We start from the raw sequence: 26,005 nt of genomic DNA, 5'->3' as shown, positions 1-26,005 counted from the left end.
TTCTTTCCCGGCCCCTAATTCTCCCCATTGTCCTCCCCTGACCCCTTTCCGCTTCCCGTGATTCCTCCTGGAAGCGTGGCACCCCAGACCGGACTCCAGATGGGGGCTGGCCCACGCAAAGGAAAAAGGACAAAAGGATTCCCAGGACTTGCATTCTGCTTCTGTTGAGGCAGCTGGAAAAAAGAGCTGCCTTCGCCGTTTTTTTTGCAGCCCGTCTTCGTACCAGGCCCCTGACTCACGGCTTCCCTGCAGCCCTCTGCACGAGTCCCTGAGCCCCGGGGACGGGGCAGGGGGGGGGGTGGCATCTTTCCAACTCTGGGATTCCTGGGATAAATGCAACAGTCAAAGTTACCACATCTGGAATTGAAGTTGAAGTCTCCCCTCCAGCAGGGCCTCCATGTCTGGCCAGGTAGGAGCCCCTGGCTGGCTGAGGGATTTTTTTAAATTATATTTTTATCCTGCCTTTATTACTCATTCAAGTAATAAAGTAATTCAAGGTGATGAACATGCATAATATTCCTTCCTCCTGCTTGGGAGGAGTCCAACAGATGTGGGACAGGGCCATCTTCTGGAAGAAACATTGATGAAGCTCTACCAAAGCAAACTGCTTTCCATCCTCAACTGGAGAATTCTGGGAGTTGAAGTCCACTTCTTAGAGTCACTAAGGTTGAAGATCACTGCTCTTGACCAGGGGTCTCCAACTCGGCAACTTTAAGACTTGTGGACTTCAACTCCCAGAATTCCCTGAGACAAATGCATTCTTTTTCATGTGAATTCCTCTGGTGGCCTGCTTATTCTCTCACAATCCCTTCCTCTACAATCTCTCCGCTCTAGGGGGCAGGAGAAAAGAAACAGGAATGGCTGGCTGGAGAACTCTGGGAATTGAAGTCCACAAGTCTTAAAAGTTGCCACGTTTGGAGTTCCCTGCTCTAGAGCAAGGATTAGACCGCCCTCCATACTCTGGAGAGCAAACCCCAGCAAAAGATTCCCTGGATGAGGCCCCCAAAGCAGAGAAACTCAAGAGGACATTGTCCAGAAGAAAAGTGATCCTCTTTCCTTCCCAACAGAGCTACCTACTTCCGGAGCATCCAAAGGCTTTAAGTTAGGGGAGGACATTGCCCAGCCCAGTCGCCAAGGAGGCAAAGGACAGTCCGGGGAGGGTGGGGGGCGCTTCCAGCTTGACCAGAAAGGCCCCCTTCCTCTGCAAACGCTCAGCTTTTAAACGGGAGGGAAAGGCCCACAATGCATCTTAATTTCCACCCCACCCATCCCACCCTCAACCGGCTCCCCTTCCCTCCGTCTTCCCAAGAGGGCCCTCCTGACTCCCTCCTTTTTTCCGAGTTGGCCAAGGCTTCCCCCACCAGCTGCTGGTCAGAGGAATGTCGGAATGTCCTCTTTGCCCAGCTCAACGCCAAATTGGATTTGGAAAAGCAAACTAACAGCTTTTTCTCAAGCATTTCACACACGGTGGTGTTCCTCCTCCCTCTGCCGCCTCTTCTGTCCCAGCTGCCTTTAAGGAGCTTTTTCCTGGCCATCGGTTCTGCTCAGGCCGATCTGCTTCATGTAGCTTCTTGCAAGCAAGGCCCAGGGTGAAGGGGGCTTCCTTGCCCCCTCCTCAGATGGTCATGTTTGGACAGAGCCCTGAGGCAGATGCCTGGCTGAGGCTGCAAAAGTCTGGTGGGTTTTTTCCCCCCCTTCAAACCTTTCTTTGTTCTTCCTTCTTTGGGGTCCCAGGCATAGGATCCCCCCCTCCTTTTAAGGATCCTGCACTTCTTTGCTTTATTTCTTCGTCTTTCCCCACTTAGGGCTTGGTTGCTGTGACATTAAAAAGATGCTGACACTCTAGAAAGGCTGCAGAGAAGAGCAACAAAGATGATCAGGGGACCGGAGACTAAGACATATAAAGAACAATTGCAGGAATTGGGTCTGCCTGGTAGTTTAATGAAAAGAAGGACGAGGGGAGACGTGATAGCGCTTTACAATATTCGAGGGGTTGCCACAAAGAAGGGGGGGGCTCAACTGATTCTCCAAAGCATCTGAAGACAGGAGAAGCAGCAATGGATGGAAACTAATCAACCTGGAACTAAGGAGAAATTTCCTGACAGTGAGAACAATTAACCAGTGGAACAATTTGCCTCCAGAAGTTGTGTGTGTTCCAACCCTGGAGGTTTTCAAGAAGAGATTGGACAACCATTTGTCTAGAATGGTATAAGGTTTCCTGCTTGAGCAGGGGGTTGGACTAGAAGACCTCCAAGGTCCCCTCCAGCTCTGTTATTCTGTTATTCAGTGCTCCTTTGGCTGGCTGGGTTTATTTCTGAGAAATTCAGGGAGGCTGCAGGCAATTAAACTCCACTGGAAAGTTGACTGCCATCTTGGCTTGTTTTGAACCCAGCCGTTTATATACGACTGACTTGCCTTGCCAGGATTGGTGGAGGTTTGATTTTCGCTTTGATTAATCTGGGTGTGGGCTGCTGGAGAGGATGTCTTCTGATCTTTTTGTTTCCTTCTGAGCTTTTAAAATACCTCTTTAGAATGGTGTTAAGTGTGATTTATCTCTATGTGGCTATTGGTGGCAGATTTGTCTGAATGCCAAGCTCCCAGACCTTCCCAGTGTATGTTTTGGATTTAGTCTAGGATGCTTACCAGGTGAAACTATGGTCAAGTCTGTCCATGGGATGTGAGATTACAACACAGGGACAGACCCCCAAGGAGCAAGGTCTCCCTTGCACTGATGATGTTCCCTAGTTGGGTGATGAAACGCCTGTGAGGAAACCATCAAGGACCCCACATTCCTCCTCCTCCTCGCAAACCCCATTCTCTCCTAGCACTGATGATGTTCCCTAGGTGGGTCATGAAATGTCTGGATCCCAAAATTCAATCCTGGGCCCCAGAGACTCTTCTACTGGAACCCTAGCAGGGTGGTAGTAGTGAAGGTCCAGGAAGGTTCAGTTTGGCTGCTGAGAAAAGTTTTGGGGGGGCTGAGGATGCTGACATGTGAGATATCCTGTCCCACCTCTGGAGGACGGGTGCAGGTGGAGGCGGGGAAGACCTCAGGAAGAGGCTTTGCGTAGCAAAGAAACTAATGTCTTTTTTTTTTTTTGCTTATTTTTAATGTTGGGAAATGGAAAAAAAAAACACTTGTGCCTGGGGGTGCAATTTATTCCATGTAAATCAGGAGTCTGTTTCTTTTCCCACACTCCGGCCGGCTGAGAGCAAGATGAGACAGTATTAAAACACAAACAGCACTCAGACATCCCTCAAAGCCAACCCGCTGGCCGACCAGGGTATTTTTGGCCCGAGCTGATGAATCAGGAAGTTGGCATCTGGTCTGGAGGGTCACCCAGGGGGGCTGCGTTTTAGCCAGGATTCCACCCCGAAGCTTTTGTAAAAGGAAATAAACAAAAGGGAAACCACTGAGAAGGTACAAGACAGGTACAGCCGGAAAAATGAGCCCAACATTTTCGCTGCTAAGTGAGACATTTCTTAAGTGAGTTTTGTCCCACCTTATGACCTTCTTTGCTGTAGTTGTTAAGTGAATCACTGCAGTCGTTATATTAGCAACATGTTTGTTAAGCGAATCTGGCTTCCCATTGTCTTGGCTTGTCAGCTGGTTTGTCTGCAGGGCTGGCACAAAGCTGGTTTGTCTGCAGGGCTGGCACAAAGCTGGTTTGTCTGCAGGGCTGGCACCAAGCTGGTTTGTCTGCATTGCTGGCACAAAGCTGGTTGTCTGCATTGCTGGCACCAAGCTGGTTTGTCTGCAGGACTGGCAGCAGTGGGTCCTCACTGAAACGATGCGCAGAGCTGGGACCCAGATGTTAAGATGCCGATAGCCCAAGGGCTAACCAGCCACTCACTGCTGCCCTTTCAGTGGCCCTTTGGCCAACCTGGGGAGCAGGAGGGTCTTCTCAGCTGCCAGAGTTGGCTGGATGGTGGGCAAAGCTGCCCCTGCCTCCTCTCGCAGGCTGGTGGGCTTGTGGTGGCTCTCCTGCCCCTTCGCACCTGAACTGGTCCTCGGCTGCTCAGCCGGCAGACCCAGCCCAGGAGATCCGATGCCTGCCGGTCTTTCTCTGCGCTGGCTCGTTCAGAGCCTGCCTTCAATGGGTTCTTTTGTTGCACGCTGTCCAGAAAACTCTGGTTGCAACAAGTGTGTGTGTCTGTGTGTCTCTCTGTATACACAATTGGAGCAACATGACATTTGTTTATTTATTGTATGGCACATTCGCAGCCTATTTCAGTAAAAAAAAAAAAAAAAAAAGGAACAGTGGGTAAAATGCTTAACATAGACTATAAAATCTGAAGTCTTATCAGGAAGATGACAAACGTGTGTCTAAGGTGCAAATATAATTTTTTACTTCGTTAATCACAGCTAGGAAATCCCCATGACAGGCTCTGCTTTGACACTCTGACACTTTGTGCTGTACAACACAGCAACACGTTTGTAACTCTCTCCTTCCCAGGAGAAGTGCCCAGGGACCCCAGCCTCACCATGCCCGAAGGAGTCCACCGGGGCAGCACCAAGGAAAGAGGCAGCCCAGGTTAGTCCGTGCCCCCCCCCCCCGTTGCATTCACCCAGAGGCCTGGAAAAGGGAGAAGATCCTGGGGGTCCCCATGGGAGGGGGGAAGAGAACCCCTTCCCCAAATCTGGGCTCAGATTCTGATTTGCGTTCCAGGGTTTGTGGATTGCTATTGTGGCCGTTGCAAGCTCTACTTTCCTCCCCCCCCCCCTTGCAAAGCTTTCACGGGAGGGAGGTGCAGAGAAAGGGCAGGGTAGGTGGGTGGGGGGCCCTTTCTTTGCACACTGCGCCTCCCAGCAGGCCTTGCGAGAGAAACCACAGCTTTGAAAGGTGAGAAAAAACCCACAAAGGATGTGCAGAGACAGGAAGCAGATTTTTTTTTTATTGTTTTAAGAGTAAAAAGAACCAGCTGCCCTCCCCACCTGTGCTCCCCCTGCATTAGTGGCTGCAAGGTTGGGGGTCTTTTGGGGAAGTGACTGCAGACCCTGTTGCTTCCTCTCCTTCCTAGCAGCCCCCAGACCCTCCTCTACCTCCTCACTGGCGGGAATTGGGACCAAGATGGCGTCGGACCCCATTCTGGGCAGCTGCACCTCGGTGAACACCGTCTGCTCGGACAGCGACCGCCCCGTCAGCCTCAGTTCTTCGGCATCCTCCGCCTCTTTGCAGGACGGCTCCAGCGCTTTCGGCAGCAGCGTGGCGCTGGGGGCCTGCCCTACAGGCCCTTACTCCCAGCAAAACGGCAGTGACATCAGCCTGGATCTGACCCCCATGGCGCTGCTGGACCGGCTGGCCGACACTCCAGGAGACGGGCAGCAGTGCTGCGGCTGGGCGCCAGGTCCCGGCTGGGCCAAAGAACGCCGGATCAAGCTGTCCCATCTGGACCGGGTGGTGCTGGAGATTGTGGAAACCGAGCAGGCTTACGTCCGGGATCTCAGGAGCATCGTGGAGGTAGGAGGGGGGAGGGGAGAGGACGGGGGGGGGGTACTTTGTGACTCACAAAGGAGCTTTGGAGCATACAAGCATGCATCTCCTGACTGCAACTCTTGAAAGCAGCCACATCCTCTCTGGGATCGGCTGCAGTGTCTCAGTTCCTGGAAATTGACAGTCTGGGAGTTGACGTCCACCCATCTTAAGGCTGCCAGGGTTGAGCACCACTGGTCCAAAGTGGCATAATTCTTTGTCTGGCCTTGCAACAGTCCTGTGAGGTGGGCCAGGCTGGGGAGAAAGAACAGCTTACAAAAACTGTGTTCTTCCAGCAGCCCCCCCATTCAGCAACCCAGCCTGTGTGTGTGTGTGTGTGTGTGTGTCCATCTGCCTTCCCTCCCAGACTGCCCAAGAGCTCTTGCAGAAGTTTGCAGGTTGTCTGCTGTACCTTAATGGGGAGATGCCCCCCCTCTTTTCTTCCCGTACAGGATTACCTGGGCTGCATTTTCGACTGCGGACAAGTGTCTCTGAAGCCGGATCAAGTCGGTGCTTTGTTTTGCAACATCGAGGACATTTACGAGTTCAACAGGTGAGGCGAGTTCCACAGGTGCAGTGGGACATCTCTTGGCTCCGGCTGGGGAGGGGGGCCAGCTGGTCTTGGGGTTCAGAGCAGGGCAAAAGGTGCATTTGCCTGTTTGTTCATGTCTCCATTTTATTGGCCGCCCATCTTAACGCAAGTCAGCTCTGGGCAGCTCACAGTACAGGCAGCCCTGCTTTGAACGAGATAGCTCTTAAGTTTTGAGTTCTGCCCCCTTTTGCGCTCATTCTTACCGCCGTTGTTAATTGAACCACTTGCACTTGCTACCTTAGTCACATGGTCGTTAAATGAATCCGGGTTCTCCCCCCTTGACTTTGCTTGTCAGAAGGTGAATCACGTGATCCCGGGACGCTGCAACCGTCGTAAATACGAGTCGGTTGTCAGTTGAATTTTGATCACGTGACCCTGGGGGTGTTGCAACGGTCGTAAGTGGGGAAAACGGCCCTAAGTCTCTTTTTTCAGTGCCATTGTCACTAAACAAACGGTTGTAAGTTGAGGACCACCTGCATTAAAAAATAAGGCTGTATAAATAAAATGTCCGTGGTGATTGTCCTGGGCCGGAGGGGGAAGGCCTGGCCCCAGTCTTATTTTCTTTTGCCTGCCAGACAAGCCCCCTCCCCACCCCTCCCGAGTTTTTAATATCCCCCCAGGATCTCATCTGCGTTTCTGGCAGCCTTTCTTGTTTTCCTGTCGGGTTTTTTTTTTTTTTTTTTCTGGTGGCCCTGAATTCAGCAGACTTTTCTTCTGCTTTTGATTTTCGGGGAAGGGCCTGGAATTCAGCAAGGAAAGGCCAGGCATAAATATTTAAAAAGATGTCTCATAAAACGGGATCTCAAGTAAGTCGGCCTAATAACTTCTGGGGGATTTACGGCCATGTGAATCGGCTTAGGAGCAGCGCCAAGACTTTTCTGGGATGGAGGGGGGGGGAGAAGAGGGGGTCCTGGGGAGGGTCATCGCAGAGCTTTTCTTAGAAGCGTTGGTGGGTCCTGGGTCACCTGGTGCAGAAGGCGGCAATCGGCAGGATGGGGCGGCCGAGCAGAGAACTAAATCCTGTGGCCCAGAGGAAAAATAGTGTCTCCAGCAAGAGAAATAATTTCCTGGCCCAAAGGATTCTAAACGACGCACGGAGGTTAAAAGAAGCCTGGCGACTTGCCAAGCCAGGCGCCTCCGATGCCAGCCTTGACCGAAGCTGGGTAGCCGAGTCCCGCTCTATCCCCAAAGAGGGGGTCACCGTTGATGTTTGCCTGGCCTTGGGAAGACCTTGGCCAGCTTCTTCCCTCCCACCGTGGAGGTCTCCGGTCCTTGTTTTGATTCTTGGGGTCTCCGAGGAAAGCGGGCCAAAGACCCTGCCCGCATTTTGCCCATCTCCTGCAGCAACTGGGGAAACGCCTGCGCAAGATGGACACCAGTTAGGTGGGCCAAAACATACGAAGAACGATTGCAGGAATTAGGTATGTCTAAATTAATGAAAAGAAGAGTTAGGAGTGATGGGAGAGCCATCTTCCACAGAGAGGAGGGGGTCAGCCTCTACTCCAAAGCACCAGAAGGCAGGACAAAAAGCAACGGATGGAAACTCATCCAGGAGAGAAGCAACCGAGAACTAAGGAGGAATTTCCTGACAGTGAGAACAATTAACCAGTGGAACTGCTTGCCACCAGAAGTTGTGGGTACTCCAACACTGGAGGTTTTTAAGAGGAGACTTGTCTGAAATGATATAGGATGTCCTGCCTGAGCAGGGGGTTGGACTAGAAGGCCTCCAAGGTCCCTTCCTATTCTGTTATTTTGTCTGCCCATTTTGTCCAAGGACAGGGATGGCAAAACCCAACCTTCTCGGCCTCTGACCTTGAGACTGGACAGCTCAGGAGGACTTAAGCTTCTCTCTCTCCTGGGCTGGCTGGGGAGGAGACGACGGTCCTGCTAAAGGACAACAGCTGGACCCAGAGTTGGCTGGGGCTGCTTTGAACCTTGGTTAGCTGCAAATGGCGAAAAATATTGGAGGAACATGAACCGATCCTGGGTTAATTCTCCATCCCTTTTTAGTTCCCCACCGTATTCTTGCAAGAAGAATAAATTGGAGAGCAATGCTGAATCCAGAGACTTCCCCCCCATCCACTCCCTCCCTGCCTGCCTGAGGACGGTGCATTTAATTTCTCTCGCTCCATCGTCCTGCCTTTGCAGAAAAATCTCTATTTTCCTTGCTTCAGCATCTTGCTTTCCGGTTCATGGAAATACACTCCCTGACTCGCCGCTGGCTGGTGCCAGACTCTGAAACGGCATCTTCTTTTCCAAAGAGAGGGAGGGAAAGGAAAGAAAGAGAAAGAAAGAAAGAAAGAAAGAAAGAAAGAAAGAAAGAAAGAAAGAAAGAAAGAAAGAAAGAAAGAAAGAAAATCCACAGATCAAATTGGACCCAGGCGATGCAGCCCCCACCCACCAAGGTGTTTCCCCCCCCCCCAGCTCCTTTTTGCAGCAGGGTCTGCTCCGTCACCTGCTTTTGCAGTGGTGAACCAGGAGAGCAGGACGGGGGGGGGTTGTTTCTTGTCAACATGGAATTCGCTGAGCCTGTAATTTGAGCAGGAATGGGGGGGGGGATTGAGGGGCTGAGAAAGGGGAGCAGGGGGTGGGGAGATGGGGGAGAAGAGGGGGGCTGGGAAGGACACCAAAGGAAGCTGGGGGGGGGGGGAGAGATTGGAGCAGCATCTTCCAGGCAGGAAAAGTGCTTGGCTCCAGACTGTGGTGAGCCGAAGGGGGTGGGCAGATTTATTTAAAATGGGAAGGGGGGGGTCTCTGTCCTTGCTAGGTAATCTCAGACTGACCTAGGAAGGAAGGAGTGATAGAGAGCAGGACCGGGCGGAAGAAGAGAGAACATCTGCTTGAACTTGGCAGATCTCAAATGCTCTCCCCTCCTCGGTGCCGTTTCTGGGACAAGGGACGCTTTGGCCCCGTCCCGCTGGAAGTGCTGAGAATTAGAATTTGGCTCACTCCGAGGAATGAAGAGTGCCTCTGAGCACGCACTGAGGTCCGTCCCCCCCCTCCCCCGCCACACACACATACTTCTTTAGCTTCAAGGCTCATGCTGGTGTCATCTTAAGGGCAGACCAGCAACTGACCCTCCTTGGATGAGGTCACAGTGGGGATTCCTCCAGCTCCGGATGCCTTTTCCTTTCTTTCATTTTGCAAATGAGCCGAGACCAAAATCTGGGAAAGGAAAAGATCTGATTCCTCCGGCTTCCAGAATTTTCCCTCCAAATTCCCTGCAAACCATCCTTTCTCTCCCCCCCCTCTCCCTCCCCCCTCCCTCTCCCTCTCTCTCTTCCCTCCTCCTTCAGGTAAGGGAAATCTCTGGGATATTGAAGACGGAGAAGGCTCCCCAAGGAGAATTTTTAGCTCATTGCCAGCTGCTTGGTTTATTTTTAGTCCCCCCCTTCTCCCCCCCCCCGGCCTCCTGCTGAGTTTTTGCCTTTTAAAAACTGGCCGGTGGCCAAAAGCTCCATCAGTGTTCCTGATTTCCCCATCTGGGAGAGTTTGATGGGGAGGCACCGATGGGATAGGCAGGGGAAGTGGGTGGGGGGAGCCATTTGAGGAGTCCTTCTCCCTCCGCTGAAGCCCCCTTCCCACTAATGCTTCAGCCCAGAGACATACACACACGCACACCATTCACAGGAAGCCACTGGCTGCCCTGCCTCGAAGCGCAATTATCCTGGAAGCGCAATTATTCTCCAATTGGTGTTTGCAAGGAATTCAGTAATGGGCAAAAGGCCCGGCTGGTCCCCTCTGATGAAAGGCATAAAGGGCCTTCAGGAAGGGGGGGGGGGAGGAAGCTGCAACCTGTGCAAATCTCCTTTACGCCCAGTTTGCAATTCTTTTCTCTCCTGGGACAGCGAGCTGCTGGAAGATCTGGAGAGGAACACCAGTGCCCACGCAATTGCCGACTGCTTTGTGCAAAGGGTAAGTGCCTGACTTCCTCTCCTCCCCTCCTCCTCCTCGTTCCCTCCCCTCCTCCTCGTTCCCCCTCTCCTCCTCTTCTCTTCCTCCTCCTTTCCTCCTCCCTTTCCTCCTTCTCCGCCTCCTTTCCCCTCCTTCCGCTCTTCCTCCTCCTCCTCCTCCTCCTCCTCCTCCTCCTCTTTTCATCCCATCTGTAATAATTGCAATCAGAGTGTCACAACCTCAGTTAAGATGGAAACTCCCAGAATTTCCCAGCTGCTATGCGATGCGTGGACTTCGCCTCCCAGAATTCCCCAAGCCCGTGTGGATTTCAGCCCTGTGAATTCCCAAGCCGGGCTGCGTGGACTTCACCTCCCTCCCAGAATTCCCCAATCACCACGGCAGGGCTGGCTGGGGAATTCTGGGTGATGAAGTCCCTACATCTTAAAGTTGCTGAAACTGAGAAATGCTGGTTTAGACCGTCTTGGGACCCCCAGATCCTCATCTGCTGGGCAAAGCTGAACTAATCTGTTCCAATTTTGGGGCACCCCGCAGATGTTGCTCTGACTTTGCAGATGTTCCAGTAAAAAAGCAGGATGTGACTTCTGCTCAGAGACCGACACGGGAGTTGGTCCTGTGCAGATGGAGAATTACTCCGGGGTTTCCTGGAATTAAACATAGTTAGTGGGATTGGGGGGGGGGGATCCAGCCATGCTCTCCTTGCCGCTTCTGGATCAAAACTCCCGCTTGGCCAGGGCAGATGCTGGGATGTGAGAAGAGGGGCGAAACCCTCGTCAACGTGGCCTTCCTAATAGCAGGCAGAGAAACCGCCTTCCCCTTGTGGACTGCAATGCATCTAATGTGGTTTCATTTAATTTTGCAGAGTGAAGAATTTGATATCTACACTTTGTACTGCATGAACTACCCCAAGTAAGTACACGGGGCTTTGCAAATCAACGACGCATGAATCTCCTGCTCCCCCGTGCGATTTTCAGCACAATCTGGGTTTACTTTTCCCCAGGACTGTCCAAACGTGGCCACTTTTAAGACCTGTGGACTTCAGCATAACTGGCTGGGGAATTCTGGGAGTTGAGGTCCTCAGGTTTTAAAGTGGGCGAGTTTGGAGACCCCCAGCTCTAGTCCCTCCAGCAATATTTCTCAACCCTACTCGTTTTAAAAGTTCGGACTACAACTCCCAGGATGCCCCGGCCAGCCAGGCAAAGTTATCAATGTGCATCTTTCCTCTCCTCTCCCCATTACCAGCTCCGTCTCGGTGCTCCGGCAGTGCATGGAGGATGACTCCCTGGCAAAATTCTTCCGGGAGAGGCAGGCCACTCTCTCGCACTCGCTGCCATTAGAGACCTACCTTCTCAAGCCGGTCCAGCGAATTCTGAAGTACCATCTGCTGCTGCAGGTGAGTGGTGCCACTTCGGGCTCTTTGGCACTCTCCGAGCTGGGTTGGTTTTCTCACAGACATTTCATGACCCAAGTGGGTAATATCATCTGTTATTTCTGAGGATGGGGTTTGCTCCGTTTCTATACAATATCTTGCCTCGCAGTCTGTGCAGCTGATACCCAGGTATTAATAGCAGACAAACAATCAATGGAATGGAATGGAATATAGAATATAGAATAAGGAATAGAATAGATTAGAAAATATGGAATGGAATGGAATAGAATAGAATAGAAAATATGGAATGGAATGGAATAGAATAGAATAGAATAGAATTACAAATAAGAATAGAATAGAATTACAGATAAGAATAGAATAGAATAGAATTACAAATAAGAATAGAATAGAATAGAATTACAAATAAGAAAAGAAAACAATAGAATAGAATTACAAACAAGAATAGAATAGAACAGAATAGAGAGTAGAGTAGAGTAGAATAGAGTAGAATAGAATTACAAATTAGAATAGAATAGAATAGAGCTGTAAGGGACCTTGGAGGTCTTCTAGTCCAACCCCCCGCTCAGGCAGGAGACCCTATACCAGGGGTCTCAAACTCAATTTCATTGAGAGCCGCATCAGCATTGTGGTTGCCCTCTGGGGGCCAGGTGGATGTGGCCTGGGTGGGTGCGGCCTACTGGGTGGGCATGGATGGAGTGGGTGTGGCCTACTGGGTGGGCATGGCCAGCTCTACATCGTTCGTGTCAAGGGTGCCTGGGCAGGAGTGGGGCAGATCTGGGGGTCTCTGGCAGAAGGGGGTGGGACCGGGGCAAGCACCAAGGCATGGTCAACTGGAGGAGCCTCACTGTTCCTCTCAGGCCATGCAGGGGGGGGGGCGCTTATGGAGCTAAGACTGAATGCGTTTCAGCATAGATGGCCACCACAAAATTGTACATTGGCTCCCAGCTGGCCTGGGCCAGGGCCAGGGCCAAGGCAACAGGGGCTGTTCCCTCACTGTTTCCAGGATGGCTTCGCGGGCCGCATGAAACCACTTCATGGGCCGCATCCGGCCCCCGGGCCTTGTGTTTGACATGTCTGTCCTATACCATCTCAAACAAGTGACTGACCAGCCTCTTAAAAATCTCCAGTGATGGAGCGCCCACGATTAATGGTGGCCAGCTGTTCCACTGGTTGATTGTCCTCGCTGTCAGGAAGTTTCTCCTTAATTCCAGGTTGCTTCTCTCCTTGATCAGTTTCCAACCAACGTTTCTCGTCCTTCCCTCTGGTGCTCTGGTGAACAACCTGGCCCCCTCTGCCTTGTGGCAGCCCCTCAGATACTGGAATACTGCTATCATGTCTCCCCTCTTTCTTCTGTTCTTTAGACTAGCCAAATCCAAGTCCTGCAGCCCTTCTTCGTATGTTTTAGTCTCCAGGCCTTGGAACATCTTAGCTGCTCTTCTCTGAATAAAGCAGAAAACAATATCCTAATCAAGGAATGATGGGGGAAACTCACACCAACCCTTGCTGGGCCAGCTATATAGAGAACAAACCGTTATCAGATTGTTATTCATTTAATGCTCCTATATTTATGTATCTATCTATTTATTTATTTGTTACATTTATATGCCTCATCTCACCAAGAAGTGACTATATGATTTATGAATTTATTATATTGCAAATTATCCAAAGCCGCTTCCAAGTCAGAAATAACATCCTTTACAAAAAGTAAACCGGATGCAGAATGTAACTCTCCCTGGAAAGCATCCTTGAAAATTAAGGTTATGTTGGGCTCAGCCCCACCTCTGGATTCCCTTCTCCGAGACCGACCCAGAATTCCCAGTGTCGTTTCTCAGATTCCCACTGAATGAGCGTCTCTCGTCTTTGACTCTCCCCCCCCTCCAAAAAAAACACCCTGCTTTCTCTACTCAGGAACTTGCCAAACATTACGACAAGAGCAGTCCTGGCTACGACTCGGTGGAAGAGGCGAGCATCACCATGACGGCCGTGGCTTGGTACATCAACGACATGAAGCGGAAACAGGAACATGCCAGCCGGCTGCAGGTACGGGGGAGCCCTTCCTGGCAACAGAAAAGAATTTGTCCTTTGGGATTTGGGAAGGGCCCGCTCACCTGGGCGGCCTTAGCCTGTCTGCCAAGGGGAGCAAACTGGTATCCGTGCTCAAGTCACGAGGGGAGTGGGAACCATTCATGTCTTCGTGGGGTCCTTGGGGGTTTTCTGGCAGACGTTTCGTGACCCAGCTAGGTGGCATCATCAGTGCTAGGAGGGAGGGGGGTTTGTGGAGAGGAGGAGAGAGAGAAGGGAGGAGGAGACATCTCTGGACCCAACTAGGTGGTGTCATCAGTGCCAGGAGGAAAGGGGGGTTGCTGTCTGCGAGTAAGCTACTTGTAAATAAACAGGGAACATGGACCATAAAGCCCCCCCCAAATCCACGTTGACCCCTTTGTAAGCTGAAGTCTCCCCACCTCCTTCCCCCTCCTAGGAGATCCAGGGATTGCTGGCTGGCTGGACTGGTCCAGAGCTGGGGGCCTTTGGGGAGCTGATCCTGGAGGGTCAGTTCCGGGTGCCGCGAGCCCGCAAGGAGAGGGTCTTCTTCCTTCTCAGCAAGGTCCTGCTGATCGCCAAGCGGCGCGGAGAGGCCCTGGTCTACAAGAGCCACATCTTTGTAAGGGGGACCAGGGATTTGGGCGAGGGGATTGGGACCAGTTAGCCCCGTGTTTCTCAGTCTTGGCAATTTTAAACTGGGTGGACTTCAACCCCCAGAATTCCCCAGCCAGCCATGCTCGCTGGGGAATTCTGGGAGTTGAAGCCCGTCCAGCTTCAAGCTGCGTGCTGGCTGGGGAATTCTGGGAGTTGAAGTTCTCAAAAGTTCCTGAGGCTGAGCTAGATTTTCGGGGCATCCTTTGCCGTGAGATTCCCCTCTGACTTTACAGTGCTGCAACCTGGCGCTCCAGGAGAACACCAAGGACCCTCTGAGCTTCAAAATCTCCGACCTTTCCATTCCCAAACAGCAGCACACCGTCCAGGTGAGGCAACCGGCTCCTGCAGCAGCTGACTCGGGAATCCTTACAAGGCCGTGAACCTTTACAAGACGGTTCCCCACGGAAAGTCTGACCTCAGACCTCAGTTGAATGGGTGTAGAATGCCTTCCTGGGAAATCAGAGGGTGGGGGAAATTCAGGTTTTTCCTCCTGGGCAGCTCCCAGGACGCTGCAAGCGTCATAAACATGAACCGTTTGCCAAACATCTGCATTTTGATCCCAGGGAAGCTGCGACGGTCGTAAGTGTGGGAAGCGACCGTAAGTCCCTTTTTTCAGTGCTGTCGTAACCTTGAATGGTCATTAAATGAATCGTTGTAAGTCGAGGACTACCGGTAGATCTTTCTGGAATCCTGGGCTGTAGAAATGCCCTCCACACCCTCCTTTCTCCACTGTTCCAGGTGAGGAACCAGGAAGAAAAACGACTTTGGATTCATTATCTGAAACGTTTGATTGTGGAGAATCATCCCGCGTCCATTCCCCAGAAGGTAAGGGGGAGGCAAGCAGCTGTTTTTTGTTTTTTTTTCTCTGAACTTGAGCTCTTGATGCAGAGGGAAAGCCTGTGTGGATAGTCCTCAACTTACAACCATTATTTGGGATTGGAAATCTGTCTGTAAGTCAAGGCAGCCATGTGGTGGAACCTGTTTTTTCAGCAGTTTTCATGGCGATCATTAAGCGTGTGGCGTGGTCATTAACTGGAACCCAAAGCAGGGTCATGTGATGGGGCTGCATGAGATTTTAGGATGGCTGGAAGAGCCTCACAGGCCGTAAATCACCCACTCCAAGGTTGTTGTAATTTGGAATAGTCGTAAAACAATCAGTCGTAAGTCGGGGACTACCAGGGTTTTTCAAACTTGGCCACTGTAAGATGCGTGGACTTCAACTCTCAGAATTCTTGCTCCTGACCGTCTCTGGATGCTTTCTTTCCCTTTCCAGGCCAAGCAAGTCCTCTTGGAGAACAGCTTCCAGGGTAAGATTTGGAGGAGGAGGGGTTCGCTGGCCCCCGACCTCATTCCCAGAACGTCGCTCCAGCCATCTGCTCCGGAGTGGGAGGGCATTTGGCCATTCGCTGCCCAAGTGACGGGGTTCTCCACTTCTCGCCAGGCTCCCCAGATGTGGTCTTCAGCCCCGAGACCCCCAAGAAGCCCCTGCCTTCTCCTCAGCTGGACGAGTCCAGGGCCTGCATTCGGGGTCGGCGGCAATCAGGTGAGAGGGAACCAGGGATCGGGCCGTGATGGGCAGGCTCTATTATGGTTGAATATTGTAGTTATTGAGGAATACCTGTTAAATCGGACAAGCCATTTGCATCGTTGTGTCGTATTTCAGTAGATGGGCTTAAAGTGGAGCTGGCTGTCCTAGGACCATCCTCACTGGGGAGGGGAGGTCAGGATTTGAACTCAGACCTTTCCCTTTCAGAGCCTCCCGAGTCCATGTACAGTCCCGAGAGAGTCCGGCGGAGCTGCCCCATTTTACAGCTGGAGAAAAGCGGCTCTTACCGCCGGGGCCGCCGGCGGTCAGGTGAGCTTACGTGGAGAAAGGGGCGTGGCTGCACCAGGTGGGTGGGACTGGAGCAAGCATCCTTGGGCGGACCAGCGGTTCCCAAAGTGTGATGCGTGTTCTGCAGAAGGACACCAGGGGGCGCCAGGGGGCCGTGAGAGACCTGCTCATCTTCCGTAGTCAGAAGTCCCGATTGGTCACTTGGAATAAAGCCACCGGGGCAGCTGGTCAGTTGCGTGAGGCTACCAAATGGGCCTCTGAGAGGAAGCTGATCCACATAGCGTCTGGCTGATCTGGATAGCGTCACTGGAGAAGCATCAGCCTAGTGTTCCTGGAACATCTTTTTGGGTGGTGTTTCTCAACCCTGGCTGCTTGAAGGTGAGTGGACTTCAACTCCCAGAATTCCCCAGCCAGCACAGCTGTGCTGGCTGGGGAATTCTGGGAGTTGAAGTCCACCCACCTTCAAGCAGCCAGGGTTGAGAAACGCTGCCTTAGATCAGGGGTCTTCAAACTTGGCCCTTTTATGACTTGTGGACTTCAACTCCCAGAATTCCTCAGGGAGGCACCGCCTGGCTGAGGAATTCTGGGAGTTGAAGTCCACAAGTCATAAAAGGGCCAGGTTTGAAGACCCCTCCCTTAGATACCATACAGTTAATCCTCAATTTACAGCCATTTCTTTAGCAGACATTCAAAGTTACAATGTCGCTGAAAAAAGGCACTTGTGACCGGTCCTCACCCTTACGTCCATTGCAGTGTCAGGTAATCGCCATTGGCGACCTCCGCCAGCTTCCCAATGGGGAAGCCAGATTCGCTGAATGACCCAATTCCCTTAAGAACAGAAACCCGAGTGCCACTCGCTTAATGACCGCCTAGCTTAGCAATGGCGATTCTGGTCCCAATCGTTGTCATAACTTGGGAACTAACTGTAGTTAACAATACCCATTTTTCCCTACTGAGCCGATGCTGCCTTAACAATTCAGAAAGGTTTTATTCTTTGGTAAAATGAATGTTCTTTAATGCAAATTTAGATACGAGTTGATTTAACCCTAACCCTGATGCTAACCGTCATACTAACTCTAACCTTGTTACCCCCTTACAGAACCAGCCAAGGAATCTCAGCTCCTATTTCATCCATCGAGTAAGACCTTTCCCCCCCCCCTTAATTCTGGGTGGTTATTTGGGGTGGGGGAGTTTGCTGTCACGTCCCCACGTTGTTGGCGTTTTGCACAGTGTCAGTAAAGTCACACACCCAGGAATCCTGTCGCATGGCTTTGCGGCCTGAATTGTGTCCTCTCGTCTGATTTTGTCCAGGCAGTCCTTGACTTAACAACAGTTCATTTAGTGACCACTCAAAGTTACGTCGGCGCTGAAAAAAAGGACCTAGGACCACTTTTCAGAGTTACAATCTTTGCAGCATCGCCGTGATTCAATAATCAAAATTTGGATGCCTGGTGACTGGTTCATACTTATGACCATTTGCCGTCTCCCGGGTCACGTGATCCCCTTTTGCGACCTTCTGTCAATGGGGAAGACGGACTCACTCAACTGCAGCGATTCATTTAACAACTGCAGCAGCAAGGAAGTTCATAAAATGAGGCAAATCTCACTCAACAAATGTCTCGCTTAACGACAGAAATGTTGGGCTCAACTGTGGTCGTAGGTTAAGGACTACCTATAAAAGGTTTTGCACATACAGATAGTCCCCAACTTACAGCCACAGCTGCACCCGGAACCTCTGTCGTTAAGTGATGCAGCTTTTGACGCAGCCGCGTCCTTAAGTAAATGGCCTAGTCCTCAAGCAAGTCCAGCCTCCCCCACTGGCTCCGCTTATCGGAATCCAGGGAAGGTCACAAATAGAGATCAGACAACCCTGGGACACTGCAGCTGTCGTAGAGACAGGCCGGTTGCCAACTGCCTGGATTTTGAAGGCCTAACTGCTGTGGTCGCAAGTGCGAGGACCGGCCATAAGTCGTTTTTCCTTTGCTGAACTGCGAATGGTCGTTAAACAGGACTATCTCTTTCTTCCAAAAGCCAGGTTAGAAGAGGCAGAAAGGAAGTGGGCCGTCCTGTGGCCAGCTAGAGCAGGGATAGGCAACCTTGGCTCTTTTATGACTCATGGACTTCAACTCCCAGAATTCCTGAGCCAGCATGGGGAACTATGGCCCCTTCATGACTGATGGACTTCAACTCCCAGAATTCCTGAGCCAGCACGGCTCAGCTTGGAAACCTCTTCCTTTCCCCTCAGCATGGCTGGCTCAGGAATTCTGGGAGTTGAAGTCCACGAGTCATAAAAGAGCCAAGGTTGCCTATCCCTGTGCTAGAGGAACAGGGTGGCTTCTTCCTGGCATGGAAATGTTGAGGACCTCGCCCCAACAGCCAGGACCTCCTCCGGGTCTGCTCCGCTCTCGTTTTGTGACTCATTCCAAATATATATATATATATATATATATATATATATATATATATAATTAAGAATATTAAAAACAAAACAGTGATTCCTGGGTAGACTCATATTAAACAATAAAATATACGAACACCAGGAAGTTATAAAACTATAAAAAGTTTTAATAAAACCAGAATAAAACCAGCTTTCGCTGGCATCTGCCAGCATCATCAGGGTAGTCTCCAGTTGATGGGAGAAGCTATTTATAAGTGTGGCGTTCTTTGCGCCCGGCTTCTTGACCTCGTCATGGGTCCCAGCCAATCAAGGAAAGTGAGGAAATTACAGCTTGCAACACAGAAACTACGATCAAAACGCAGGTGGATTGGCTGGGACCCATGACGAGGTCAAGAAGCCGGGCGCAAAGAACGCCATACTTATAAATAGCTTCTCCCATCAACTGGAGACTACCCTGATGATGCTGGCAGATGCCAGCGAAAGCTTGGTTTTATTCTGGTTTTATTAAAACTTTTTATAGTTTTATAACTTCCTGGTGTTCGTATATTTTATTGTTTAATATATATATTATGTGTGGGTGTGGGTGTTTTTTTGAGACTAAGAACGGATCTGTGATGGTGCAGCCCATTTGGTTGCCTGCAACTCTGGAGTGCCACGATTTTCCAGAGAATTATAAACCCCTGGTGATCTAGTAAATGGGGCTGCAACTCATAAAAACCTCTGCCAAAGTGGCATCGCTCCAACGGATTGATGCAACAATTTCCTTCATCCAGTACTGAATTTCCCACGAAAAACGAAATGCCTATGATGTGATATTTTTTTCTCTCTCTCTCTCTCTCTCCTTCTCTTTCCTCCCCCGTCTTCGTCTTTTCCCTGCCGGGACCTTTCCAGATGTGGCCAGGTTAAAGGTGAGTTTCCCAGGTGTGACCTATGGCTGTTCCTGGGGGGGGGGAGGGAGACATTTCTTGTAGGAAGATGTTTGATTTTTTCATTTTACATTTATCTATGTATATGTTTATATTTTTCCTTTTCCTTTCCTCCGTTTTATCCCGAGAAAGTAGCCTTCTGGAAATTGGTTCACATCAGGGAATAGAAAGCAATGTAGATAATGATTTTTTTAAAATGGATGTTTATAGTAGAATAAAACATGGCAATTCCAAAGATGAGCAGTTGAACTTCTAGCAAACAGTGAAGACACGGTGACGACTTAATACCTTGATTTAGTTCTACGTTCAGCGACTTAGACCTGGGAAGAAAGAGAAGACAAAAGAATAAGGACCGAGCCTAGGCTATTGTAAAATTCATGGAATGAGGCGAGGGAATTACACCGTAGAATTTTATCCTCTTTTCTCGGATGTTATGTGTAACTGCGAGTGTATCTCTTTGTTTGTGACTATGTAGGGATTCTAGGCTGATGCCTCTTTTCACTCCGCCCCCTAGCTCTGCCATTCCTTCTCCTACACCAGGGGGTCTGCAACCTTGACAACTTTAAGACTTGTGGACTTCAGCTCCCAGCATAGCTGGCTGAGGAATTCTGGGAGCTGAAGTCCACAAGTCTTACAGTTGTCAAGGTTGCAGGCCCCTGTCCTACACCCTCCTTCTTTGCAGCACGCGGACAGTGAGGGAGACCTCTTCCCCGCCAGCGAGCCCCTCCACTCCTCCAGCAGCTCCTGCACACTGGCCTCAGCCAAACCGGAGGAGGACGCCGAACCTTCGGATCTGGAAGCAGAGGAGGCCGAATTCTCCCTGGCACAAGACCCGCTCACCACGAACCTCTCCATCACCGAGGAGATCCTGGAATTGCTTAGCCAGCGGGGCTTGGACAAGGAAACCGGAATGGAAGGGAGGTTTTGGAAAGAAAGTAGCTCGGAAGCCCCCAGCTCGGCTCTGCAGGTAACCTCTCGGAGGTGGTGGTTATTATTATTATTATCTGTTAATACTAATCGTGGTGCTGTGGTGGCGCCGTGATTGGAATCGCAGGCTAATTCTGCTGAGTGCCGACTGTCGGCAGTTCAATCCTCACCGGCTCAGGGTCGACTTGGCCTTTCATCATTCCGAGGTCGGTAAAATGAGGACCCGGATTGTTGGGGGGGGGCAACAGGCTGACTCTGTGAACCGCTTAGAGAGGGCTGTGAAGGAGGGTGAAGCGGGAGATGTCTGAGTGCTATCAATAGTTTATTATTATTTAAATTATTATTATTTATTAAATCATTTATTATTATTTATTAGATTTATATTTGAAGCCTGTTCCTGATAAGGCACGGAAGAGAGGGTGACCCTCAAAGGGACCTTGTAAGTGTTTTTCAACCTTGGCAACTTGAAGATGGGTGGACTTCAAATCCCAGAATTCCCCAGCCAGCTCGGCTTGCCCCCTTCCACTGCTTGCTCTGCTGGCTGGGGAATTCTGGGAATTGAAGTCCACCCATCTTCAAGTTGCCAAGATCGAGAAGCACTGGCCATAGAGTGTGACTTCCAGCTTCCGATACTGCAGAGCCATAAGGAAACCATCTGCAGGGACTTAGGGGAAAGCTTTCTGTGTATGCTCAGAAACCCTGCTACATTCCCTTAGAGAAGACAATTGGCAACTGACTTCCCTCCAAGAGTCCTGTTTGGTGAAAGGGCTTCCTGAAGGATAGGCAGCTGGCCCAAACAGATGTTCTCCAGATGATCTGGACAGTATCTCCAAGAGGCGTCTCTCTGGCTATGTGTCCTGACAAGATTTGGGGGTCGAAGCCCCTGGGGATGATAACTCAGGGGAGCAGAAGCTTGTCTGAAGCCACCCCAGAGAGGGAATGGAGGTCCGTGCTGTTCTCGGGCTGTGTCAAGTCTGTGTTTGTCTTCTGCCCTGCGTTCAGGATCAGCTCCTGCCCAACGATGGCGTAGAAGAACTGGAGGACAAAGTGGAAGAAGAGGAGGAGAATGGGGTCTTCCAGGAGGAGGCCCCCTCTCTCCTTCCCCAAGGGAGCCCCCTCCAAGAACAGCTGCTCCCCAGGCTCCCCCACCCCTTTGGCAGCGACTCTTCTGAAGAAGAGGACCTCCACCGAACGCAGGAATCAGCCAGTCCATCTCCGCTACACGTCCTGGAAGGTCTCCCCTTTGAGGAGACCAGCAGCTCTGCCTCCATAGGGCAGGAGACCACCCAGGAGGAAAGCCAGACCCCCAGCTCCTCTACCCGGCCACACTCCTGCCCCATAACCTCCACGGGCGGCTTCGGCAGCGAGGAGAAAAACGAGGAGGAGGACCCCAACCCAACCAGGGACGACTGGGTTCTGCTGGAGAAGATCCAGAGCTACTACCAAAGTGTGGAAGGGGGCAAGAAGGGGCCGGAGGTCACCAAGGAAGAGGGGGTCCCCCCTGTTCCCCCCGGGGTGGTGCGAGAATCCGTCCTGCGGTTCAACAACATCTTGAAGCAGCAGGAGGCTCCGGGAGAGGAAGAGGGAGGAGCCCAGCTCAGAAGGCTCCGCCCTCAATCCGGCCAGCTGAGCCGGACCCGGAGTCAGTCCTGCAACAGCCAACATCTTTCCGTCCCCAAAACCACCTCCGGACGGAGTCGGACGCTCACAACAATCGAGCGGGACCATTCGGATGCGGGTCGCTTCCCTGCGCAGCCGGAGAGACCCCAGGTTAAGGGGGAACCCTCTGATGCGTCGGGGAGAGAAGGAAAGCAGCAGGAGCCGAGTAATGGATCGGAGGAGGGTCCCGCCGAGCCCGGGTTCCGATCGTGTGCGGAGATCCGGCGGGTTTGGCAGGAGAAGGAGCGGAGCGCGAAGGACGCCCCAAAGGAGGGGGCTCCGGGGGTCAGCCGGAGAGCCTTCTGCTCCCCCGATCGGCCCCCCTACGCAGAGCCCCTCTGCATTGTGGAGGATTCAGACTTGGAGGACCCTTTCCGGGGCCCCAGCAGAGAGCCAGATGGGAGCGTCCCCCCCGGGCAGCCGAAGGAAGGGTGGGCGAAGGAGGGGGTCCCTGCCTCTGCGGACTTCCTCCCGGCCTTGGGACTCTACCGGGGCGACGGGGAGCCCTGCCTCCTGGAGAACTCCGAGCGGATAATCAGCAAGGTCCAGGCCCTGGCCAGGATGTACAGCGAGAAGATCGGCCGGCTGAAAGCCCAGAAGGGGGGCCTGGAGAGGCCCGGCGTGCGGCCCCGGGGGTCCCGGCAGACGGCCCTGGGCAGGGGCCAGGTAGCCTTGCAAGAGAGCCGGCCAGGAGGAAGCCTGCCCCAGTGTGAGTCCACCCTCCCAGCCCTCAGTGGGCGTTCTGCCTTGCCCCCCCCCCAGGTGCCCAGCCGGGTAGACGATTTCTAAGGCCCAGTTCATACCACAGACTGAACTGGGAAAACTGGCACAAAAGCTGCTGCCTACACAGGATGCTCCATGGTCATCTCAGATGTGGGCACTTAATAGCCTTCCTTCCTCTCTCTCTTTCTCTTTCTTTCTCTCTCCTTCCTCCCTTCCTCATCTTTTTCCTTCTTTCATCCCTCTCTCCCTCCCTTTCCCTCCCTCCCATTCCCATCTCCTTCCTGCCTGCCTCCACTCCTTCCCACCTTCCTTTATATCCTGCATTTCTAAGCCACTCAAAGAGACTCTCAAAAAATACCCCCAGAAATACATTGATTTGCTTAACAACTGCAGCTTTTGCTTAATGGCCGTTGCAGAAAACTTGTATACTCAGGTCTGGCCATGTGGGTGCCTCGACCTCATGCAAATTCCCGGCTCCATTCCAGCCGTAAGTTGAGGACTCCAGGATTAACTAGATCCAATTCCCTGCCGTTGTCGGTCTCCCCTGGAGGAAGCCAGGTGTCTCATTGTGCCTCCTGCCTCTCTCTCCCCACAGGTGAACCCCAAATCTATGGCCATGTGCTCGTCCACGAGTCCCTCCCGCACGTGATGGGCATCCAGGAAAACGCGCCTCTGGTGGCCGCCACTCGTGAAACGGCCGTGATGCTTCGCAGTGACCGACCTTGCCGGCTTCTTTCTCCAGAGATCCTGGCCTCGCTGCAGCGTGACTCGCACGAACCACTGCCCCCACCTTCGGGGCTCCCCGTAAGAGGAGAGAAGACGCACGCCAAAGCCTCACAACGCATGGAGCACGAAAACCCGTCTCCCCCTCAGCCAGGCTGGAATAGGGAGGGGGGCAGTCAGCCTTCCGAGCTCAGATTGCACCCCGAGTTTTCTGTGGGTGCAGAGCAGGCCAGCCCTGCCCTCCAACTGCAGCAGCGTCTCAGTGACCTCCATTCTGACAATGCTTCCGTCTCTTCAGAGCCCCCCGAGGAAGCAAAGACCGTGATACCCCACTGCCTGTTGGGGGGGCCTTTGGCCCCGGCACCAGAAAAGGGCCACTCCCCGACAAGCACTGGGGGGAGACGCCGTTCGCCCCCTTTTTCGGAGATCAAGGGACCGGACCGAGAGGCGGCAGGAGTCGGCCAGGAAACCTCTGGGACGCTGCTGGGGGGGCTCCAGCAGGGCCCTCCAAATCCTACTGCTGCTTCTGGGCCTGCCAAGGCCACCCAGCCCCTGCCGCTGGACTCCTCCGCCGAGGGGCCGCCCTCCCCACCCCAGGATCCCCTTCCTGCTGCCCCTCCTGAAGTCCCGGCTGGGGCGGAGTCCTCCGTGTGTATGGCGGGACAATGCCCGGGGGTGCCGCTCCCCAAATTCCTCCCCTCCTCCCCCGTCCGCCGGTGCCTCTCCTCCAGCGCTGCCGCCATTTCTAGGTGCATCGCCGCTTCTTGCATCTCTCAAAGCTTGGCCAAGAGGAATGGCGTCCCTCCCCCCGAGGACCCCCAGGGGCCCTGGCTGCCAGCCGACCCCCTGGCTTCACTCCCCAAGTCGGCACCCAAGCGTTATCGGAACCCGGGAAGGCCAGAGACGCCCTCCTCCTCCTCTTCCTCCTCTCAGTGCATCAGCCCTGGGCCCCTCTCCCTGTCCCCATGCAGACCCTCCTTGCCAGGACCCCCGGCTCTTGAGCGCTGCCCCCCCTTCTCCTCTGCCTCGGCCCCCAACTCTCGTGTGCAGTCCCCCGTGAGGCCCAGGATGTGTTCACCCCTTCCAGGAGGAGCCCAGCCCTGCACTTTCAGGCCTCTGGGGCTCCACCCGCAGAGGCAGCCCCCCATCCCCATGGCCCACCCAGAGCCCTGGACACCAGGCTGTCCCACAGCCTGTTTGAGAACCCAGAGGAGCTTCCTCCCCAGCAACAGGGCATCCAAAGAACCAGCCCCCAATGGGGGGCACCAGGAATTCTTGGGGGGTGCCCACAACGGCTCCGAGGCCTCATCCGGAAGTGCCCCCCACTCCCACGAACTGGACAGCATCAGGTGGCCAAACGTGCCGAACCTGTGTTTGAAATACGTCAACCAAGAGGGGTGGTTGGTCAACCCCCCAAGACTGCAGCTTGAGATGGGGGAGCGTTGCCCCAAATGGGGACCCCCCTTAAACCTGGACGCAGTTCGGTTCCCCGAGAAGTGTCCTCAGAAGGCCAGTTACTCCACCACCGTCAACATCCAGATTGGGGGCAGCGGGAGGATCTCCTCGTTCAGTAACGCTCAGGTCAGCCTGACGCATCCTCTCTCGGCCGCGTTGGAGCTGCAGAGGGTCAACGGTGGGGTGGCCGAGACATCCCCGAAACCGGGAACCTGAAACCACGAGGCTGGACCTGCCAGCGGAGCCCAACATCCTAAGAGTGCTGGCTGGAACCGGCCCTGACCACCCGGCCCAACTAGAGGTGCAAAGGGTCAACAGTTGGCGACCCCCAGCCAAGAGATTGTCTTCTGAGCATTGAGAAGACAGTGGCAACGTGCCGGACTCCAGGAGATCCCGAGAAGGGATCTTGCCTCCTTCCTCCTCGCCAGATCAAGCCTCCATTGGCTTCAGTGCCTTGAGAGGGAGAACCAGAAGGCTGGGGAGGGACCGAACTGGATTCACTGGTAGTTGCAGAAAAGCCGGGCGAGGGTTAAGCGTGGCAAAAACGCTTGAGAGGGGGGAAGGTCGCCAATTGGGAATTCTCGATTGTGTCGCTTCCCGTTTTGCTGGTTCCGAGTCCTTTGGAAAAGAAACAACTGTCACACAAACGCCTCTTGGTGCATTTGTGGGTGAACGATGGGGAGGTGGGGGGGCCCTCTGGGGACACGGCTTTGGACCTCCTCTGCCAGATTTTGCTCTGGAGCTCCCTGATCGCTTTCTAGGTTGTGTCAATAAAGTCGGGATAAAAGCCAAATACAAATTAGACTAGAATAGAGCTGGAAGGGACCTCGGAGGTCTTCTAGTCCAGCCCCCCGCTCAAGCAGGAGAACCTGTACCATTTCAGACCAGTGACTGTCCAGCCTCTTCTTAAAAACCTCCAGTGATGGAGCACCCACGATTTCTGAAGATTAATTAAAATAGCACCCCAGGGTCTGGCCAGAAGAACCCGCCAAAGCGTCCAAAGTTGCAAATTGCAGCTGTTTTGCTGTGCAGCACAGCCAGGTTTCCACTGAGCAATTGGATCCGTTTCCAGGAATAGGGTTGAAATCCGTTGTTAGGTCACCGGTTCAGCTTGGACTTTGTCCCAGAGACGTCTCGTGTCTTAATCCAGAATCGTTTTCTGTCAAACTGAGACGCTTCTTCCGGCCTTTACACTGAGCGGCTGTGCTGCAGACGGCCACTGCCTCTTCCAAGGAAGCATTCCAGCATCTCTCGTCCAGAAGTGGATTGCATTTTTAAAAATCCTTTGGAACCCG

The 26,005-nt window shown here is 52.7% G+C and overlaps 1 protein-coding gene across 6 annotated transcripts in view; it reads left to right on the top strand.

Annotated features, from left to right (window-relative positions):
• PLEKHG2 (pleckstrin homology and RhoGEF domain containing G2) overlaps positions 1–25,353 on the top strand; it is a 53,451-nt gene extending 28,098 nt beyond the window's left edge. For 4 of the 6 annotated variants that reach the window (XM_039325092.1, XM_039325095.1, XM_039325094.1 and 1 more), the window contains 18 exons: positions 4,458–4,535; positions 5,023–5,462; positions 5,927–6,027; positions 9,915–9,981; positions 10,841–10,887; positions 11,221–11,371; positions 13,277–13,408; positions 13,848–14,030; positions 14,299–14,391; positions 14,804–14,890; positions 15,339–15,372; positions 15,507–15,608; positions 15,819–15,920; positions 16,999–17,037; positions 19,189–19,205; positions 19,906–20,190; positions 21,153–22,518; positions 23,128–25,353. In XM_039325092.1, coding sequence (XP_039181026.1) covers positions 4,487–4,535; positions 5,023–5,462; positions 5,927–6,027; positions 9,915–9,981; positions 10,841–10,887; positions 11,221–11,371; positions 13,277–13,408; positions 13,848–14,030; positions 14,299–14,391; positions 14,804–14,890; positions 15,339–15,372; positions 15,507–15,608; positions 15,819–15,920; positions 16,999–17,037; positions 19,189–19,205; positions 19,906–20,190; positions 21,153–22,518; positions 23,128–24,926 — 5,094 coding nt within the window. In that variant the 5' untranslated portion in view covers positions 4,458–4,486 and the 3' untranslated portion in view covers positions 24,927–25,353. The remainder of the gene's footprint in view (positions 1–4,457; positions 4,536–5,022; positions 5,463–5,926; positions 6,028–9,914; positions 9,982–10,840; positions 10,888–11,220; positions 11,372–13,276; positions 13,409–13,847; positions 14,031–14,298; positions 14,392–14,803; positions 14,891–15,338; positions 15,373–15,506; positions 15,609–15,818; positions 15,921–16,998; positions 17,038–19,188; positions 19,206–19,905; positions 20,191–21,152; positions 22,519–23,127) is intronic. The other 2 variants (XM_039325097.1, XM_039325098.1) reach the window with 1 other exon arrangement.
• Positions 25,354–26,005: the final 652 nt, after the last annotated feature.

The sequence above is a fragment of the Crotalus tigris genome, unplaced genomic scaffold, assembly GCF_016545835.1.
Source record: "Crotalus tigris isolate CLP2741 ecotype Arizona unplaced genomic scaffold, ASM1654583v1 scf7180000024316.1084291, whole genome shotgun sequence".
Lineage (NCBI taxonomy): Eukaryota > Metazoa > Chordata > Lepidosauria > Squamata > Viperidae > Crotalus > Crotalus tigris.
The sequence above is the reverse complement of the archived record's forward strand: the minus strand, read 5'-3'. Positions and strand labels throughout refer to the sequence as shown.